This window comes from Rhinichthys klamathensis, unplaced genomic scaffold (assembly GCF_029890125.1).
Source record: "Rhinichthys klamathensis goyatoka isolate OS25496 unplaced genomic scaffold, OSU_Roscu_1.1 h1tg000076l_1, whole genome shotgun sequence".
Taxonomy (NCBI): Eukaryota; Metazoa; Chordata; class Actinopteri; order Cypriniformes; family Leuciscidae; genus Rhinichthys; species Rhinichthys klamathensis.
Genome location: NW_026606618.1, coordinates 511,375 through 531,852, shown reverse-complemented (window position 1 = coordinate 531,852; position 20,478 = coordinate 511,375). Strand labels below are relative to the sequence as shown.

The window sequence follows — 20,478 nt, the reverse complement described above, 5'->3', positions numbered from 1 at the left end:
ACTGTTTGAATCGCGTTTTTGTGTGTGAATGAATGAACAGCTTTTACCTAACTATATTCCAATACTGAGATGAGTAAAAATCGACTGAAATATGTTTAAATAAAATATTTTTTGTATAAGCAACGTATTAAACTGCAAACTAACATTTATATGTCCTAATCATAAAAACGATATGTTACATATGAAAGACAAGATGTCGTTTTTACTGTAAAATACTGCCACATCAAATAAGCTTGTTTGCTAAGATGTTATTATAGTGTTTGTTCGATTGTAGGCTATATTCAAACTAATTAATCCGCAACTGTGAAATATGTATGATAAAATGTATACTTTAGTATATAATACAAAGAAAGATTACATTTGAAATATAGTTAAAATTTTAATTGTTGTTGTAATTGTAACCTTTTTATTAAAATAACAAAAATATATGTAGGCTACATATAAATAAATCTTAGGTAAATCTTAAAAGCTCAATATAAGCCTCCTCTTTAAATTATTTGTATTGTGTTTTATTAGTGACACATTTGGGATACATTCCCAAACTTTCTGTAAAAACAGTATGATAATTAACTGCACAATTTCTAGAAATTTTTACATTTGATATTATACAATTTGCAAGCACAATTTGAAAAATAAATAAATAATTGGAACTGTGAACCAATTTTGTATTATATAGGCATATATATATATATATATATATATATATATATTGTCATTGCATTCTAGTGGCTCAGTGACACACCTGAATGAAAGGGTCATTAGTATGCAGCCCCATTATGCGCTCATTATGCGGGCCCATTGTCTTCTCAGGTGTGAATCACAGCAGGTCACACCCCTGCGCATATTGCCTTTCCAAACAAAAAGTGTCATTTTTAAATTTAAACCAATCTATTGTTTTATGTGAATGATAAGGCAGGATGATTTTTCAGATCATTTTGAAGAAAAAACTCTAGGCGACAACATCCATTAGTCAAAAGTCTCGTGGACACATATTTAGTATGTGTTTTGTGGCCTTATTTCAGAAACTTTAAGTTTTAGTTTTTTCAATAACCACGCATAAACAATATTCTCTCAAAAATACAAAAATGTACATACATCATGTTGATAACACATTATGTTAGCCCTGTTTGTGCTAAATAGAGTGTAATTACACCTTTGCCAGTAATATGTTTATAAGCAACTGAAAAAAGCACAAATGTCAGAGTATGTCAAAACATCTCAAGGACCCCAAAAACACCTTGGACCCCAGAGGGTTAAAGGCCAGTTTCAGAATGAGAAAAGCACAATATTACATCCCACTTCCTCTTGTAGAGCAGGTGCCGTGTCTATCCAGGCAGCCAATACCTTGAGAATAAAGCCAGAATCTGCGTCAGCACCAGCAGCTGAACAGGGTCAGGCTATCTTAAATTTCCTGTCTGAGGAGGGGAAAGTGTGTTTCACGCCCAAAGAGCAGCCAGAGAAAGCGTACCTTGCCGGGACCAAATATTTCAGAGTTCATCTCGCTTTACAGAGCTGAATCATTTCCATTGACGTGACAGTATTGTACTCCATGTTCCTGACAGGGGTAAAGAATATCCCAGCTGGGTTATTTCATTACCTGAAAGCTGTCACCGGAGAGTTTCTGAGTGTCAGCAACAGGCAGAAAGTTGCAGAATTAAATAAGCGCCAGGTGTGGCGCCGGGCACAGCTAAAACCGACTCACCACGGTCACGGAGTACATTTGGGCGTGGGCAAGAAAAGGAACACTTTACAGAAGGTTACTTCCGGCTAAATATCAAGGCCGACATTCTTGTGAATTCTGATTTACTAAAAGGTTTCCAGGCAGAGCAAAGTGACCCAAGAAGAATGCATTTTTTTCCTGCTATGATCCAGCCAAGGTTGAATTCATAAGAAGTGAAAGTCATGCCATTCAAAACCGTAAAGTAGATTAGCTGATTTATATTAGCTATACTAATATCGATATCGCTAAACAGTTGAATAAAAGTTTCCCAAATACCTTTATATTATTATGCAAATGTTTAGAAATTAATGTAAATATCTATGTTTTTAGCCAAAAAGCCTGTTCCGTGTGCCATCAATAAATAATAAAAAATAATAATAATAAAATGAAAAATGAACAAAATAAAATAAAAATGTATTTTTTTTTTAATTAAACAGTTAATTAAATAATATATAAAAGTAAAATATAAAATAAAATTATTCACATTGGTCTGGAACACTCGAAAGCAGAGTAAAACATCATCGCAGCACTGTTGGTCACTTGGCCTATCAAATGATGACCAGAACCATTGTATAGTGTAAATAAATCAATAACTAAACATTTTTTGTATAAAACAATATAAAATAAATACTCAAATTGGCTCCATTTCCCACTTCAGTTCTTGATTATACGGCTGACTAATGTCATCTACTTAAGGAGACAAAACATCCAAAATGCACGTCCAAGTTGCTAAATTGAGTACCTGAAAGACAAATCTCTAATTTTAAGAGCATCACAGAATTTAACTGTATTTTAACTGTAGGATGAGAAAATAATTGTCTCAATTAAGTCCTCTTATGCTGATGAGTCAATCGCGATCCAGCATCTACAGCCTGTGAAAGCTAACTCACCGAGCTCATTTCCCAAACAAATGGCCAGTCGTGCCCTATTCTCAAAGCAAACATTCTGAAGCATGCCATAGGGTGAACACACGACACTCAAAAGTGTTGGCATCCCAGCTCACGCACAAATGACACATCAGGGGCCTCTGTAAAAAGGTACGTATGCCGGTGTGGGTACACAGATCCAGCTTGTACAGGCAGACAGCTGTGATCATTACCTCTAAAACCCTAGTCAACCATTCTGTGATCTGACAGGCCAGTTAAAAGCCTTTAAAGTTCCCCTGGCTCTCCAAACCAAAATTTTACATCACAGCCTTCAGGTTTCCACTGGTCACAGTGGTCAAACAAATTCAATTTCAGGCATAATTAAAATCCATCTTGCATCTGAACTAACAAAGCATGATTTACTGCTTGTTTGTTGGTTCGTTTTACAGAGTCTTTAGTCAAGCAAACAAGCCGATCGCGTTCTTATCCAACGCCATATCTGGGTCGTTAGCCCACACAAGCATTGGCAGCTTATGAGAGACCTCATCTGGTGATTCGCCACAGTAAGAGAAAGCACTGGCAGATGCCTGCTCAACTGTGCTGAGCGCAGCCTTATCCGTGCCAGCCGTCGGGCCGATGATTCATGTGAATTGCCCTAAATGGTTGCAATGTGCCAAGCTGACATTGGCCTGGGGAATAGGTGTGGAATAGTTGTCAAATATGTCCAATAATCAGTGAATCAGATACATCTGTCCTCTCCAGTCAATGCAAAATATTTGGCTGAGGGAAATTAAGATACAAATAAAACGCTTGTCATGTGGCATAGAAATGGACAATTTGAAGATTTAAGTTTTGATTCAGGCCTGTGAAATCTCTAGGATGCGCAAATCGACATATTTTGATAAATGTCTCGACTAGTCAGTCTTAAAGGGATAGTTCACCCAAAAAAAATGGAAATGTTGTCATCGTTTACTCACCCTCAAGTTGTTCCAAACCGGTAGAAGTTTCTTTCATTGACTTCCATAGTAGGAAAAAAATACTATGGCTAAGTCAATGGCTACCATCAACTGTCTGGTTACCAACATTCTTCAAAATATCTTATTGTGTGTACAACAGAAGAAAAAAAAAAACACTCATACAGGTTTGGAACAACAGGATGTTAAATGTAAATGATGACAGAATTTTCCTTTTTGGGTAAACTGTCCCTTTAAGGAAGACACACAATTAGGGGTCGTTGACACAATGCTTTTTTTGCATTTCACTGAACTGCAGAAGAAAAACATGCTAGATTATATATAAACATAGATGTAGGCCTGTCACGATAACTACTTTTTGTTGGGCGATATATTGTCCCAGAAATAATTGCGATATGCAATATTATTGTCATTTAAAGACCATTTTATGCCACTGCACTGAATATATGATCAAAATATAACAGCATAATAATGCAAGTAGGCCATTTGCTAACAATAACAAGTAGAATAGAAAACATACTACACAAAAGGCACTTATATGGAGATTTTTCATCTACAGATTTTACCCTGACTTTCTTTTCTCAGTAAAGTAAGGCTGCACACTATTGCAGAAAAACACAAACCCTACAGTCATTTTTCTATATGAACAAAGGCACAGACGCCTCAATCGGCCATATCTGCTGATAAATCTATTTTTCTAGAGGTGTTTTTTTTTTAAGTTGAAGAACTTCTTTTAACTTGAGCGCCGCGCTTTATAACGCTGCGTCATGCACGAGATGCTGTGAAAGACGTGAACACAACGGTCAAACACGTCCGGCTAGCACAAGTTTGCATGAAAAACCGAGTGCATTTGGACTTATTCTTCCAAACTGTCTGTAGTTGTCATAAAAATACTATAACGCCTCGAATGACACCTTTTCACATGTCGATGTCCGCTCTGTGTATACATAGTTCCCACATGACGTCACAACATACGGGCATTTGCTGACCCGGCGCCATTTCTGTGGGCATGTTTCGGGCAGAATATTAGAAGAAGAAGCTGAAACGAGTTAATTTCGTGATAAAAAAGTGAAAATGGTCATCGCCTGCTGGGTCAATGGATGTTCAAATCGTGCCGGAGGTTCAGTTAAATTTGGATTTTACAGTATACCCATCTTTAGACTTCATGAATATGAGAAGACTAAGCTTTTGTCAGAACAACGACGGAGGTTATGCCTGCGAGGATAATAAACAAGTTAACACTTTGCAGTTTGAATGATGTCCTGTATTAACATAATGACGAGGTATTAAAAACAACAGTTTCCAGTGGAAACTTTCCACTGTTCGATCGCGCGCGCGACTCACACACACACACACACACTCCAGCATTTCAAACTCAGATTATGTCCCTAAAGAACCCACGTATAAAGTAGTTCCGCATTACCTTAATTAATTTGCACGCAGGTTTTATTTATTTTTATACCGTGTATATTCATGCACTGAACCGTGACGCCCGTACAGTTTCGGTTCAATACGAATACATGTACTGTTCCAACCCTATTCTTCAGTACAAATAAGTACATGCATATTACAGAAAGCACCGATGACTGTTATAAGGGCTGTTATGAAGGCTATGGCTTTTTAATAGACAGATAGTCTAGCATCACGCTACATCCATTCGCTATGATGACTACTTTTCCATTGATTGCACTTGAGCAAACGTCACCAACCCAACCCTCGTCAAACTGATTGTACGCCTCCAGTGATTTCCAGGCTCGGGACTGCTCACATGTGTATAAAATACCAGATAATGGTAACGTTACACATGATAATACTGTATGAGGCAAAGCTGCATAATCAGTGCTCGGTGCTTCCTCCACACCATTTATGACTGAAATTTTCGCATTGTACCTCTCTCTGTCTTGTGTTAATAGAGTCTCTTTATAATCTCTGCCACTTTGTCTCTTCATGATTTTCGTAACATTATAAACCGAAAGAAATATTCAAAATTTGCTTGTAAAACTTTGTAAACAGAGCAGCTTATGCCCTCAAAGATGGCGTCTCCGGGGAGGTCACGTGACATTAATTGGCCTGTGGGAACTATGAAGGAGCTGCCTGACACCTCTGACTCGGAGAGCAAATAAGATGACAGAGACAGCACGATGGGCAAAATGTTGCTGTTTCTGTAAACATAATGGGTAATATATCGCGTTACCAAAAATGATCAAGGTCATGTCCATATTTTGTGTAATAAGTCGATATATTGATTATCCCGACAGGGCTAGCTAGATGGACATATTCGACTGCTGCACTTACGTTTTGCATCTATTGTACATGACACAATGTTTTAAAAATGCAGTGCTTAAGTCAAAAGTTCACTTTAAAAAAACTTGTCTCTAGACCTTGCATTTTCCCCCCTATTTGACTGCCCTCCGGCTCAAAAAAACATTCTCTCTGTGAATGTCCTCTTAGGATAATTTAGCATCATATCCATAACTTTCAACTTGTTAAGGTGGTTTAAATTTGAATTTGACTAGTTGTCCACCAACTCACTATTAGCTTAGCTTCAACCTTTTAGAAACGCCACTTCAGTTTCAGTATGCTAAAGCACAACTCACTGAAAACCTGCTAAATGCCTCTGAGAAGTTGTGTCTCTAAATTCAACCCTTTAAAGCACTGTTGCGCAAAACACTGAAGCTAAAATTAGGGCACGAATTTGAGAAAAGAAAGATAAACTAGTCACCCTTATAACCTGACTGTCCTCTGCTAAGTAAATTTGATCAATATTATGCCTAAAATGTAACACACAGACTAAGTGTCACACTAAAAGTCACTCTGATTTTGAATAATTGTGAAGTCCAAATACATAATTTATCAATGCTTCATGTTTACCAGTCCAGCTTCTATTGTAAGCAGTATGAACAGGGAAGCTGATCAGGAACACTGGGACACGACGCCGCAGGCTATGTGCAGCTGATGTGCAATTCGTATGGGAGTTCACAATGTCGGAAACCCAATTCTATTTGACATTACCAAGAGACGCTTCTGACAACAGCCTCTGTGATGAATACACCCGGAGATGAAAACATAACCTCAGAATGCCGGAGTCTGTTCACACCTTTCTTGTTTTGTCCCATGCTAAGCCAGAGCAGGAAGTGAGCTCTGTAATCTCGCCCCCCAATGTGTCGCTCGGCACGATAACACTAGACGCCAAACTGCTGTTTGTCACAAGTCACATCCGTTCACATCTCTTAGTCCCTGCAGTCAACAAAAGATTGCTGAATGCATTGTCTTTTTCCAATCTCAACAAGAGAATCACACAGATCTCTGTGAATGCTAATGCTACATGCTACATAAACAGCACCGAGAGAGCTAAACTTCACACTGTTTTATCAACAAACTTGAAAAATGTGTACAGCTGCGTGCTTCTCTCGGGTGGTTGTACAGATTTGAGTGGTTTAAAACGAATATATTGTAAATCTAGCCACAAACAAAAGCTACATTGCGCCTTTCTGAAGTAAATGATGGCCTATATAATGCTAATTTGATGACAATTTGTTCTTAAACATAAGTATTCTATATAACAAGCCATTACTGATCATTATCTAATTGTACGGGCAATAAGCCACAAATAGGAGTTTGAAGTAATCATAATCGTATTATATTATCAAACAGTATTATAAAACGGTTTGTGCTAATAGCATTTCACAATGATCGCCGCTTTCACATCTCCATAAACACTTTTTCCTTGTTGTTAAAATACAATTCCAAACAGACAGAGGGTTTCACAAAATATCAGACCCCTTGACCTACATTATGGATATTCCCTTCAAAACTTCTAAAGTCTGTGATGAATTTGATGGAAGCAAATGTGACCTTTTCACACATTGTCATTTCCATTTCAAAGGGCTTGCAACACCGCTGTATTTATATCTATGCAATACTGCATTACCATATAAATGAATCTGACGAAAGTGCCCATATTTAGAAGATGTCCAATCTTAAAGGTGAGCTCTGCAGCTTTGTTAGTATGCGGTGGACTTTTTGCAAGTGCATTTGTGCATTCTGTTGCTAAACTTTTAGGCTTTGAACACACTAACAGTGACAAATTGAATAAAACTACAAATGTATTTATCTACAGTAAATACACAATGCATATATCAATGTTGCTTTCTAACTGCACCAACAGCAATGCATCTGTGTTATTGAGGATGTGAGATCAGCGCTTAAGGCATCGAACGCTTTCCTACTTACCTCAGACCTGTCACCAAGCAACAAGCTGCCCTGAACTTTTAAAGGCTATACCCATTACCCATACAGGAAGTAATACCCTTAAGGTGAATTGGCGCTTTAAATTTGTCACCGTAATTTGTAGGGGCTGATGGGAAAACAAAAACTAAATGGTTTCAATAAGAGTCTGGGATTGCATTGGTGCAAATGCTGTGAAAAATGACCTAAAAATGAAAATGTATTTACTCACCCTCATGTCGTTCCAAACCTGTATAACTTTTCTTCTGTGGAACAAAAAAGAAGATAGTTTGAAGAATGTTTCAAGTGTTTTTGTCCATACAGTGAAAGTCAATGGGGTCCAAAACATCAAAAATTTGACCAAATCTTTCGTTTTCCACAGAAGAAAGTCATACAATTTTGGAAACAACATGAGGGTAAATAATGACAGAATTTAATTTTGGCAGCAGCTTTTAAGATACTATTTACACTTAAGTACAAATAGTATCTGCCACAATTTACACTAAGTGAAAATAGCAGTATTTTCTTTGCACAAAGTGTAAATAGTAGTTAAATGCCATTTATTCTTAGTGCAACTTTAGGCAGATACTATTTGCACCTCACTGTATTGTAGTATATTATAAAACAGTATGCAATAATATTCAGTGTATATGATTATATTTATTAAAATCATTAATGGATGCTGCCTTATTGGGTCATTACTTGTCCCTATCCCTAAAGCCCTCCCCTACTCTTTACACATGTTATTCACAATATGCAATACCCATTAGGCACTTTATTTCCACTTTTCGAATATTTTTATTTAAATGAATAATTAAATTTCTCTCCGAGATGATATGCAATAGGAAAAAGGTGGATTCGAACTTGGATCGAACTTGCCAAGAGCTAACACCACCTACCTTACTCTACTCAATCAGATAATGGTGAGCAGAGTTACTGTGAATAGCCTCTGCCAACAAGGTGGGCTATTTGCACTTGTGTCTCTACCCCACTTCCCCTACTCTCTTGTCCATAAAAGAGCCATAACCCTTCTGATTATTGCACATATCCAAACTTGGAGCCCATAACTTCAGGAGATCATGTCGGAATTCATCGACACGCTTGTTATGAGGTTACTAGAGGAATAAATCCACGCTCGGATGGAAAGAGTGAGTCTCCTTTAACTCGCCGCCCACTGATCTACACCTCCATTCTCTGAGCATCCTCTCTAATACAGTTAGCATGCCTGATCAATAGCACGGCATACAGAAGCTCCTGTACACATGACTGGAGATAAGGGGGAGGCCACGCAACGGAGGAGACCCCAGTCTCTCGGCGAGGAAATCAGGTCACCCTCGGCCGTGAGGAGAATCGATTATTCCCTGACTGTGAATAGAGTGTTGATAAGCCGGGGCGGAGAGCTGTTAAATAGGCTCAGGCACAGAGTTGACCTCTGTATTGGTTTTACACATGTAAATACTATCTAGCTCAGAACAGCAGGGGAGGTATGGCGATATCCTGTAGATTAAAACATGCTGGCATTTGTCTTTTTCATTTCAGCACTCAATTCCAAGGGCAAAAAGGTGACTGCTTTAATGTGTGCAGCTCAGTTGGACAAGATGGTGACTGAACGTTCAGACAGGAAGAAATAGCCTGCTTACAGATGCCCAAGGCAATCATTAATATTATTGTGCCAAACGCAGGGACCTACTACTCATATGATGACGAGAGGTTACATATAAGCTGGAGGCTGTGATGGAAAGATTTTTAGTTTAAACCGACATGGTTTGACATCTTTGTGACCTGTCACTGAGTTGTTGGAAAAAAGAAGAAGAAAAGAAAAAGTAAAACCTCACATTCATACATGTGAATAAATTATAAAAAAAAAAAAATATATATATATATATACAAATCATTCTAGTATTAAAAAGCTTTTTTTTTTTTTTACCAGGCCATCAAAACCAGATTCAGAATCATGGACCACATCAAAATCTGGATATCTGAATCTACATCTGACATCAAAATCTGCAACCGAATGAAAATGTTTATTTTTTTTATTTTTTTTGTAGGGCCATGTTAAATAAGTGTGAAAAGTTTAAGTCCGTTTCAGTAAAAAAAAATTAAGTGAATTATGAAATAAAAATTATATATATATATAAAATAAATTATATGTATATGAAATTATATGTTGTTATTATTATTATTATATAAAGAAATAAAATAAATGAAAGTCACAAAAAACTATAATTTGGGGGATTTACTCCTAAATAATAAAAACAAAAACCACAAATGAATCATACCCCTGATCTGTAGATTTATTGCGTAAGAGCAAATCAAGCTCAAAGTACAACCTTCATACAACCATACAAAAATTGTCGAACAATGTTCCTCCTCATTCAACCCTTCCCGAGATCAAACAACACACAAACAGCAAAGGTGCCAGTATTACAGCACGCGTTCTTGCATTCAAAGACAGCTAGACGCTGCTCAACAAAATGGAACCGAATGCAAAGGTTTATCCCCCCCCCCCCCCCCCCCCCCCCCCAAATTTAAAGTTTTGAAAGTGATAAATGAAGTCATTTTGCACAATGTGCATGCATGTGTACATACTTGCCATTAATGACCCCGTCAGGGTTGAGCATGGGGATGATTTTGAAGATGTAGGCCTCTCTCAAGCTCTCGGCCACAGGATCACTGCTACACAGGAACTCCAGCGTGCCCTTCAGTACCCAGCTGGCATTGCTCTCGCCTGGATGAACTCTTGCTGTCAGCACCACACATGGCCGGTTACCTAAAAGAACCATCAGGAGAATAAGGTTTTCATTTATAAACATATTGCTTAATTATACAATTATATTACTTTATGACTAATACTTATATCTATAACCAGTGGCATGAACTGAGTAGCTTCTATTGTGGATTTCTCATTTTTAAAACTGGAGAAAGCCACCGAATCAGTGTGACGCTTTGCTGTCAGAACATTAAACAGCAATTAAGGCACGTCAGATTTTCAGTTGACACCTCCCTCGACTCGTTTCATCTGGACAGACAATTACATCACCTTTCTGAGCAAGTTTACAAAGCCAAAAGAGATGGACAAAGCTTATCAAAAACACATTAAAATTTAATTTAGCTTGACTATTACGGCCCTGGCTGCTGCCCCACAAAAGACGGCAGAAGGAGCAACTAATTTGTGTGATTCTGGTATTGATGATTTCATAATGAGTTTCTGCATGGTCTCTGTTTATGCGCTCTTTCACCGGCTCCGTTTCATTTTCTGTATTTAATTGAATCTGAATACGTCCATACAATTAGGCTGGGGTGATTTTTTTTTCCGTACTTTTTTGAGCCGTAAAATGAGATAATGCCATTATTGCTGCCTATTGCCATAATAATGAATGGCATACGTTTGTCATGAATAGTAAGTGAATAGTAACCTACAATTTTGCATTTAGCTTAAGGGTCAATGACAAACAAGGATGGCCAAGATTATGACAAGAAAATTATTTTAAAATAAGTTAAGAAATCTCTGCATTAACGTGTTACAGAACCCCTAAAAGTAACATGGAAAAAAATGAGATGGGAGGAAAAATAATAAGTCAATGCTTTTTCGTTTCCCGTGAGACATTTGTGTTTGCAAAATGTTTGTGCTCCCCCGAGTTTGAGTTCTTTGAGTTCATAATCTGTTTGTAAATTACTGTTTATATTTAAGAGTGTCACGTTATTGACCCTTAAACAACAATCTGTAAGTTGATTGCGGAGTATGATGCAGTTTAAATGCTGAAAACAACTATACCACACCCAAACATTACAGAGAAAAAGCAGGTGTCTCTAACAAAAGTGTCCTACAGATAAAATATGCTTGATAAATATCACATCAGCTTTGTGCACGGCACTCAATTCCCCTCAAGAGCCGGCTGCTTCAGCTCCGCAAAAAAAAGAAGAAGAAAAAACAGAGATAATTTAAATTCCAATTCAAGTCGGAATCAGAGACTTCAGGCCCTCAATGCATTCGGCTGATCTCCTGATGATGTCTCGCCTGCAAAGCCTCTGTCCTCTCCACTTAAATTCTCTCTCCATCTGTCCTTCATCTCTGCCTTCACACTCTCTCACTTTGGTGTTCTTGCACATCCGTTGTCACTACTCTGTCTTACCAATTAAAAACGATTTTGTGCAGTAATCTGTAAACTAATGGGCTTCTTCCATTCTACATCCAACAGCAAACTACACTGCACAAATACGCTCAAGGAGCTATTTTTGTCCATCTGTGAAAAGAAACCTCCACATTTCCATTCCATGTGTATTTTGTTCACACAGCTAAATGCCCAATAAAATATATGTTATGTGCCACACACGCAAAGTGAGTGAATAAAGACGTGGGAGTGCTTTGTGAAGCTACGAGAGAATGGAGTCCTTCGTTAGATCTCTTTGCCGCTACCACACAAGTCAGCCTTCCCACGCTCCCAGTGGGAAAAGTACAGCCCGATCCTTTAAGAGCCGGGCTTTTACTCCGTGTGTACGGAGGAGTCTTTGGCACACAGTCTACTTCAACCCAAATGGTATACAGAGAAAGAGCAAGAGCAAGAGAAGTGAAAACAGAAAATATAAAGGAAAGGGGAAGATGAGAGGGCAAAACAACTCCCTTTTGTGTTTTTGTCTCTCCTGCTGCTTCACGGCTATCTGAGCAAACTTACCTCCCACTGACATTGCCTAAAAACATGCTGGTTTATCTACTTCCTATTTCTGTGCTTGTATGTAAATGTGTGGGGTGTGTGTCAGGGTTTAAATAGCCAGGTTTATGTGCCTCTGTTGAATGGCACTTAAGACATTCAAAGGAAAGGCTTTTGAAAGTGGGGCTTATAATACTGCCCATTGTGAAGAAAAAAATACAGGTTTCATGAGTTCCTTGATAGCAGTTGATTTCCAAAAAGATCCAATAGAGTATGAAATGTTTCCCAGTCCTCAGATTTATAAGAATGTGTAAGTGGCATTCTTAGATTTAGACACAACCTAGACTTAGACCTAAAAGCCAGCACTTTCCTTGAGCATACATACAGTAACGAATGAAGTTGCTAATATTACACGCTTTAAAGGGTCCATAGATGTACCAACAAAAAAAAGACGACAAAAAATTACACACCAGATTTCGATCCAGACATAGACCCAAACAGAGATGCAGACGTAGAACCAGAAATAGACCCAGACTTAGTTTAAAAATGTCTTCAAACATATAACCAGTATTACTCCCAAATATAGGCCTTGAAATTAAGTTAGTTTTACACACTTTAAAGCTGCAGTCGGCAAGTCTGGCAGATTGAGTGGATTTAGGAAAATTTCGAATGTTTACAACTCTCATGCCCCTCCCCCACTATCAACGGATACCCTCCCACCGAGTTCGTGCTCGTCAGTGCGTGTGCACCAGATTTTCAGTGAACGCACCCGTCTCATCAGCATCCATCAACACCATGGAGTATTTGGAGGTATGCTGTCCTGGCTAATCTACCGATAGATTGCAATTGCTAACGTCATTTATACTCTAAATGAGCTTACTTGATTTTCCGCCATCACTCTTCATTACTGCGCGAACTTCCGCGAACTTCAGGCGTGTGCATGTGATTGTAGCGTGCGCGAGGGGTGGCGTGTGCCCGATCTGTGATTGACAGTCAGATCTCACACCCCCCTGCGCTGATTGGACATGATGAACCGGGAGCTGTGGATTTTTGCTAAACAAATAACACGCTCCAGGTGGAGTTAGAAGCTCTGGTTTTTTCTAAAACCACTTTATTTATGTTGTTCTGTCAGATTATAGTGTCGATTTCACTGAATATGATCAAAAAAATGTTGCCGACGGCAGCTTTAAAATGCCTGCAGACCGGAGCTGTGTCCCAATGTGAAGGCTGCAGCCTATTTGTCCTTCGAAGGACGCACCATGTAGCCTTCGTAGGATTTCCTAATTGCGCAACCAGGTGTTCCCGATCACCGCTCCTGGCGCCAAGCAACGGTGCGAGAGTACAGCTGCCATCCTGATCATTCATTTGATAAAATTGAGTAAACAGCTATGGAGCCAGAATTGTCTTGTCATTTTTTTGTTTTTTATATGGGAGCAGGGGCGTAGCCAGAATTTTATTTTTGGGGGGTCCCGTCTTTAAATGAGGGGGCAACATATACATATATATATATAGCCAGAATTGTATATATACAGGCCTATTCTGGTGGGTGCGGTGATGCGGTGGCGACTCATGTAACCTGTAAGGCTGGCGCTGCCAATAAAGCACCTAAAAGCTGTCACAAAGAACCGGCAAAAGTAATGATTATGAATATGTAAAATATAGCAAGGAGATATTTTAGTTGTTTATTAATAAACAAGTGCTTTCTTTGTCGGCTAAGATGAAGTTGACGATGCTAACTCGCGATCTTCAGTAGTGAACGCCCCAGAGAGAAATGCACATTTCATAAGGATTACATAATGTGACGGTCTCGGACCAGTCAGCTCCTCCTCCTTTGCGGTTTGCTGTTCATTACGTCTCCCCTATAGGTGAGAGGAGCGCAGGTGTGGTGTGTTGCAGATGATTGCTCCAGGACCGCGTGTGGTTGCTTCCAGTATCCTGGGTGTTAAAAGCTTTCCAGACTTGGTTGAAGGAGGCCACCGCTTCTCCTTCTCTCCCGCACCGTTTTGCTGATTTTTGTTTTCCTTTTTGCATGACACTTCATATACCCTGATCGCTTTTGTTTTCGTTTCAAGTTGTACATTTATACTGACTTTAATTATTTTATGTTACTCATTCTTTGTCTTTAATAAATATATCATTTGAAATAATATAATCCGCGTGGTCTCCCCTCTCTGTTGCATAGGCCGGCACGGGCTGTATGTAACAGATTGGTGGCTCGTCAAGGGATTTGAACGTTCGGGATCTGAAACGACAAACAGACTGGGGGGCTCGTCAAAATAAGGATTTGAAACGACATCGGTAAATATATTTTTGATGCTTATATCTAGGTTTTGAATGGCCTGGGCGTTAGAAGCTTTAAATATATTAGGACCGTTGCATTTAGGTATACGTTTGATTTGGAAAGCGCTTTGATAGTTCATTGAGTTGAACGTTTTGTTTTGAATCATTGGGAAGACGCATGTGGATTAGTTTGAAATTAGTTGCGTTCAAAATTATTTAATTTATATTTTGTTAGTGGTGCGGAGAGGAGGAGAATATTTTTGTTTAATTTGTGCCTGGGCTGTTTTTGAAGGAAGCCAGGTTGAAGAGTTTGCGTTGTGCCATTGTTGGGTGAGTGTGGGTCTGCACTGCGCGTGCAAGATTGAGTTATTAATAAAGTATTCGATAAGATAATCATCGGAGCTTTGCGAGTGCCCGTCAAGTTTTAATGTTTGTTTGTTATTTTAGTTTGTTATTTTTGTGCTATCCTGGGCAGAGGGCACCGTCGTGGACGCCTGCTTTAACGGCATTTTGTCGGGGGAGTTAAGGCACCGCTGATATTGTGTATTAAAAATCTCTGTCCTTGGGATAGGCATGAAGAGGATCGTTGTTTTTCTTTTTTTTTTATAGGGCAGCTCCGTTTTTGTCTCGTCTTGATGCACAGTGTTGTGGCCACACTTACAATTTGAAAAGGTGAGCTTGTTTTTTTTCTTTAGTAGGTTATCTGTAAGAATTGTATGCTGTAGAATTAGTTTAATTTTTATGGCTAGTTTGGAGGATTTTTTTGTAGCTCCATCTCTGGAGGTTCTGAATAATTTGACAAAGGATCAGTTGCGCCAAGTTTGTGAACATTATAACTTTGATTTGGGTTTACCCAGAACAGCGAAATTAGCCCAGATTAGAGTGTCAGTTCAGGCGGAATTGGTCGTTAGGAATATTCTTTCGTCACCTGCATCTCTAATTATGGATGAGTTAGAGTTCGGAGAAGCAACGTCGACACCTCTTTCGACCGAATTCTCTAAAATGTCACTTACGTTTGAGCAACAAAAGGCGTTGATAGAAATGCAACAGAAAGAGAGAGAAGCTCAACGTGAGGCAGATCAGAGAGAGAGAGAAGCTGAACGTAGAGAGAGAGAAGCTGAGCGTGAGGCGGAGAGGAGAGAGAGAGAGGCTCAACGAGAGGTAGAGATGGAAAGAATAAAAAGTGAACGTGATGTGGCTTTAGAACGGTTGAGACTGAGCGCTGAAGGTAGGCTTTCAGTTGATGGAGGTGAGGGTACTGCTCTTAGGGGGTTTGTGCGTTCCCCTGATATATCTAACATGGTTAGGTTGCTGCCGAAATTCAATGAGAGAGATCCCGATATTTTCTTTTCTTTATTTGAGAGTGTGGCTGATGACCGTGGATGGTCTGACTCTGAGAGAACGTTGTTAGTCCAAAGTGTTCTGGTAGGTAGAGCACAAGAAGCGTTTATTGCGTTGCCTGTGGCAGATAGAAAAAAATATGTCAGAGTAAAAGAGGCAGTGCTTAAAATTTATGAATTAGTTCCTGAGGCTTATCGTTTGCGGTTTCGCAGTTGGAGAAAAGGAGAAAAACAGACGTATACAGAGGTAGCGAGGGAGTTGAAGAGCCACTTTAATCGTTGGTGCTCTGCAGTGGGAGTCACTACTTTTGAAGAATTGTCTCATTTAGTTGTTTTAGAACAGTTCAGAAATATCCTTCCTGAGCGTGTTGCTACACATGTATTTGAGCATAAGATGAAAACCGCAGCGGAAGCCGCAGTGATGGCTGACGATTTTGCTTTGACACATAAGTATAGTTTAAAAGAAAACAATACAGGTAAGGGTTATCAGGAACAACGTTTTGGACGTTTCAATAGAGTTTTGGGGTCTTCTTCGTTGGGTCCATTGGAGTCAACTACTCAGAGGAAAATAGATTCACTCAAATCAGTCACACAGAGGTGTTGTGAGTTTTCGCAGAGACTCTAGGTATTCTGCGTTTACACCTGGTGGGCAGGCTAAGAACGATGCTGATGTGTGTCGATATTGTTTAGAAAAGGGGCATTGGAAGAAAGACTGTCCTGTTTTAAAGGGGAAAAGTCAGAGAAATGGTACTGATGTTGTTAGGGGGGTCACACTTGCTGTATCTGAGTCAGTTATACCTGCTAAAGTTTTGGTGGGTGAGACTGAGGCTAAAGCTGAAGGCGTTGTGACTTCATCTCAGACATCAGGCCTGAAGTTAGTGAGAGAAATGGTAGGGCTGATTCAGTTGTAACGGGTGGAAGTGGTTACTTTCCTTTTGTTACAGATGGCTTAGTTTCCCTGGTGGGTAGTTCCATCCAGGTGCCGGTTAAGATACTTAGGGACACAGGGGCGTCTGAGTCTTTTATCTTGGGGTCTGTGTTGCCTTTTTCTGTTGACTCGAGTACTGGGAACAATGTTTTAGTCCGGGGGATTGGATTGCAGGTTGTTTCTGTTCCTTTGCACAGAGTTAATCTGCAGTCTGATTTAGTACAGGGGGAAGTAAAAATAGCAGTCCGCCCTTCCTTACCTATAGAGGGTGTTCATATTCTCTTGGGTAACAATCTGGCTGGAGGCCGTGTTTGGCGTGATATACCGCCCCCTGTAATTGTTAAGAATGTTCCCTCTATTGCAGATGATAGTGACGTTCATGGTCAGAATTTTTCTGTTTTTACGGCTTGTGCAGTGACACGGGCTATGAGCCGTGGCGTTAATGATGATGTTTCCCAGACTAGAGAGTTTAAGTCTGTTATTGTGCCTAATCTACCACCTTCTCTCTCTCATAGTGATTTTGTTGCAGCTCAAAAGGAGGATGCGACATTAAAGGATCTGTTCGTTGGGGTGTTACCACCTGAGGAGTTGCGCAATGCAGTAAGGGGTTATTTGGTTCAGGACGGGTTGTTGATCCGGAAGTGGTCTTCTCACACTGACGAAGGGGTTGAGGATCCAGTATTTCAGGTGATAGTACCAGTTAAGTTTAGAGATTTGGTCCTACAGACAGCTCATGGGGGGGTAGCTGGGCACTTGGGGGTAAGGAAAACCTATGACCGTCTTATGAAGTACTTCTATTGGCCTCGTATAAAGAAGGATGTGGCATCCTTCATTAAGACGTGTCATGTATGCCAGTTAACAGGGAAGCCTAATCAGGTGTTAAAGCCAGCTCCACTCTACCCTATTCCAGCTGTAGGTAAACCATTTGAACATCTGTTAATTGATTGTGTGGGACCATTGCCTCCATCTAAGGCAGGGTGTGTTTACCTGCTTACTGTGATGTGTCAGTCAACCCGATATCCTGCTGCCTATGCTTTGCGAACAATAACCACTAGATCGGTGGTGAAAGCCCTTTCACAATTTATTTCTATTTTCGGTGTCCCTCATACAATACAGAGTGACAGAGGATCTAACTTTACGTCACGCATGTTCAGAGAAGTGCTCGAGCAGTTGCGTGTGAAACATCAACGTAGTACTGCTTATCACGCCCAGAGCCAAGGTGTTCTGGAGCGGTTTCATCAGACACTGAAGTCTCTTCTCAGGGGTTATTGTGTTGAGCTTAACAAAGACTGGGAAGAAGGGCTCCCATGGCTAATGTTGGCAGCACGAGAGGTAACCCAGGAGAGTACGGGTTTCTCGCCTAATGATCTGGTCTTCGGCCATAGAGTTCGTGGGCCTTTAGCAGTTTTACAGGGGGAGCTAAAGAGTCCTGAGTCTCCTGTTAATCTGTTGGACTACGTTAATGGTTTTCGTCGTAGGTTGTTTTTAGCCTGTGAGATGGCGACGGACAACCTGACTAAAGCCCAACAGAAAATGAAGAGTTGGTATGACCGTCGAGCTGAACCAAGGGCCTTTAGTCCGGGTGATCAGGTTTTGGCCTTGTTGCCAATAGTAAACTCTCCTTTCCTTGCAAAATATACGGGTCCTTATAGGGTGATTCGACAGGTGTCAGACCTGAATTATTTACTTTCTACACCAAATCGTAGGCGTTCTACTCAGCTCTGTCACATAAATCTGTTGAAGTCCTATTATAGCAGGTCTTCGGTCTCTGGGACAGCAGAGTCTAGTGACCGGGTGATGGCCGTTTCTTTGGCCGCTGCTGTTGAGGCTCCTAGGGCCTTGGAGACTCCCTACATGGTGGCAGCTTGTAGTGGTGAGGATATAGTAGGTCCTGATGACGGTATGTTGAAACCTCGTCTGAGGAACTCTGAAAAACTGGGGGAGTTGAATACATTGTTTGGACATTTGCCAGAGGAACGTGTATTAGAACTGTCGTCTTTGTTGTCTGATTTTCCTTCTTTATTTTCAGATACACCATCATGTACTCATTTAATTGAGCATGATATTGATGTTGGTGACGCAGAACCAATAAGACAGCGGTTCTATCGGGTGTCACAAGATAAACAGCGACATTTAGAGGCAGAGGTGAAGTACCTGTTGGATAATGGTTTGGCTAAGCCTTCCTATTCGAGTTGGTCTTCTCCCTGTTTATTGGTCAGTAAACCTGATGGGACATATAGATTCTGTACTGATTATCGTAAATTGAATAACATCACAAAATCAGATTCTTTTCCACTTCCAAGAGTTGAAGATTGTGTTGATCGAGTAGGATCCGCAAGGTTTGTAAGTAAGTTTGATTTGTTGAAGGGTTATTATCAAGTCCCTTTGTCATCTCGAGCTCAGGAAGTTTCAGCTTTTATAACATCATCTGGGCTATATTCTTACTCTGTTATGAGTTTTGGTTTGCGAAACGCTCCAGCCACATTTCAGCGACTTATGAACCGTGTCGTATCTGGTTTGCAGGGGTGTGCTGTGTACCTTAATGATGTGGTTGTGTATAGCGAGGAGTGGTCTGAACATCTGGACCGTGTTCGGGCTCTCTTTACTAGGCTTGTTGACGCTCGTCTCACTATAAATCTGGCCAAGTGCGAGTTTGCCCAGGCTACAGTTGCATATTTGGGGAAGATCGTAGGGCAGGGTCAAGTGAAGCCGGTCCATGCTAAAGTGGTGGCTGTTGATAAGTTTCCTGTTCCTACCACCAAAACTGAGTTGCGACGCTTTTTGGGGATGGTAGGGTATTACCGTAGTTTTTGTTCCAACTTTTCTACGGTAGTAGCCCCTTTGACTAACCTGTTAAAAGCTAAAGTGAAGTTTGAATGGACTGTGACCTCTCAGATTGCTTTTGATAATGTCAAGTTGTTGTTGACCTCTGCTCCAGTTTTGATGGCACCCCGTTTAGATCAGCCTTTCCGGATGCAGGTTGATGCAAGTCATGTGGGGGCTGGTGCGGTGCTCCTGCAGAGTGATGAGAAGGGGGTGGACAGGCCAACATGTTATTTCTCAAGAAAGTTTAATTGTCATCAGTTGAATTATTCAACTATTGAGAAAGAAACATTGGCGTTAGTTTGGGGTCTACAGCAGTTTGATGTATATTTAGCTGGGGGTGCTGTTCCTATCACTGTTTATTCTGACCATAATCCACTGACATTCCTCCACTCTTTGAAGAGTCCGAGTCAGCGCCTCATGCGCTGGGCTTTATTTTTACAGCCATACAATTTAGAGATACGGCATATTCGGGGCGTGGACAATGTGATGGCAGACGCTTTGTCCCGTGCTCCGGGTGGGCTGGATTGAATGTTTTGTCTTGTCCCACTTTTCTCCCTTCCTGTTTCTACACTCTCTTCTTCTGCTTAGTCTCCTTAAATGTAGCTTTCCAGGTACCGGGATTTGCTGGAGTTCTGGGATGAGGAGGGGCGATTGGAGCTGCTGGAGGG

At 40.2% G+C, this 20,478-nt stretch overlaps 1 protein-coding gene across 3 annotated transcripts in view; it reads right to left on the bottom strand.

Moving 5' to 3' along the window:
• LOC130085185 (cytosolic carboxypeptidase 4) overlaps positions 1–20,478 on the bottom strand; it is a 257,663-nt gene that overhangs the window by 70,194 nt on the left and 166,991 nt on the right. For all 3 annotated transcript variants that reach the window (XM_056250800.1, XM_056250801.1, XM_056250802.1), the window contains exon 19: positions 10,377–10,557. In XM_056250800.1, the coding sequence (XP_056106775.1) occupies positions 10,377–10,557 (181 nt within the window). The remainder of the gene's footprint in view (positions 1–10,376; positions 10,558–20,478) is intronic.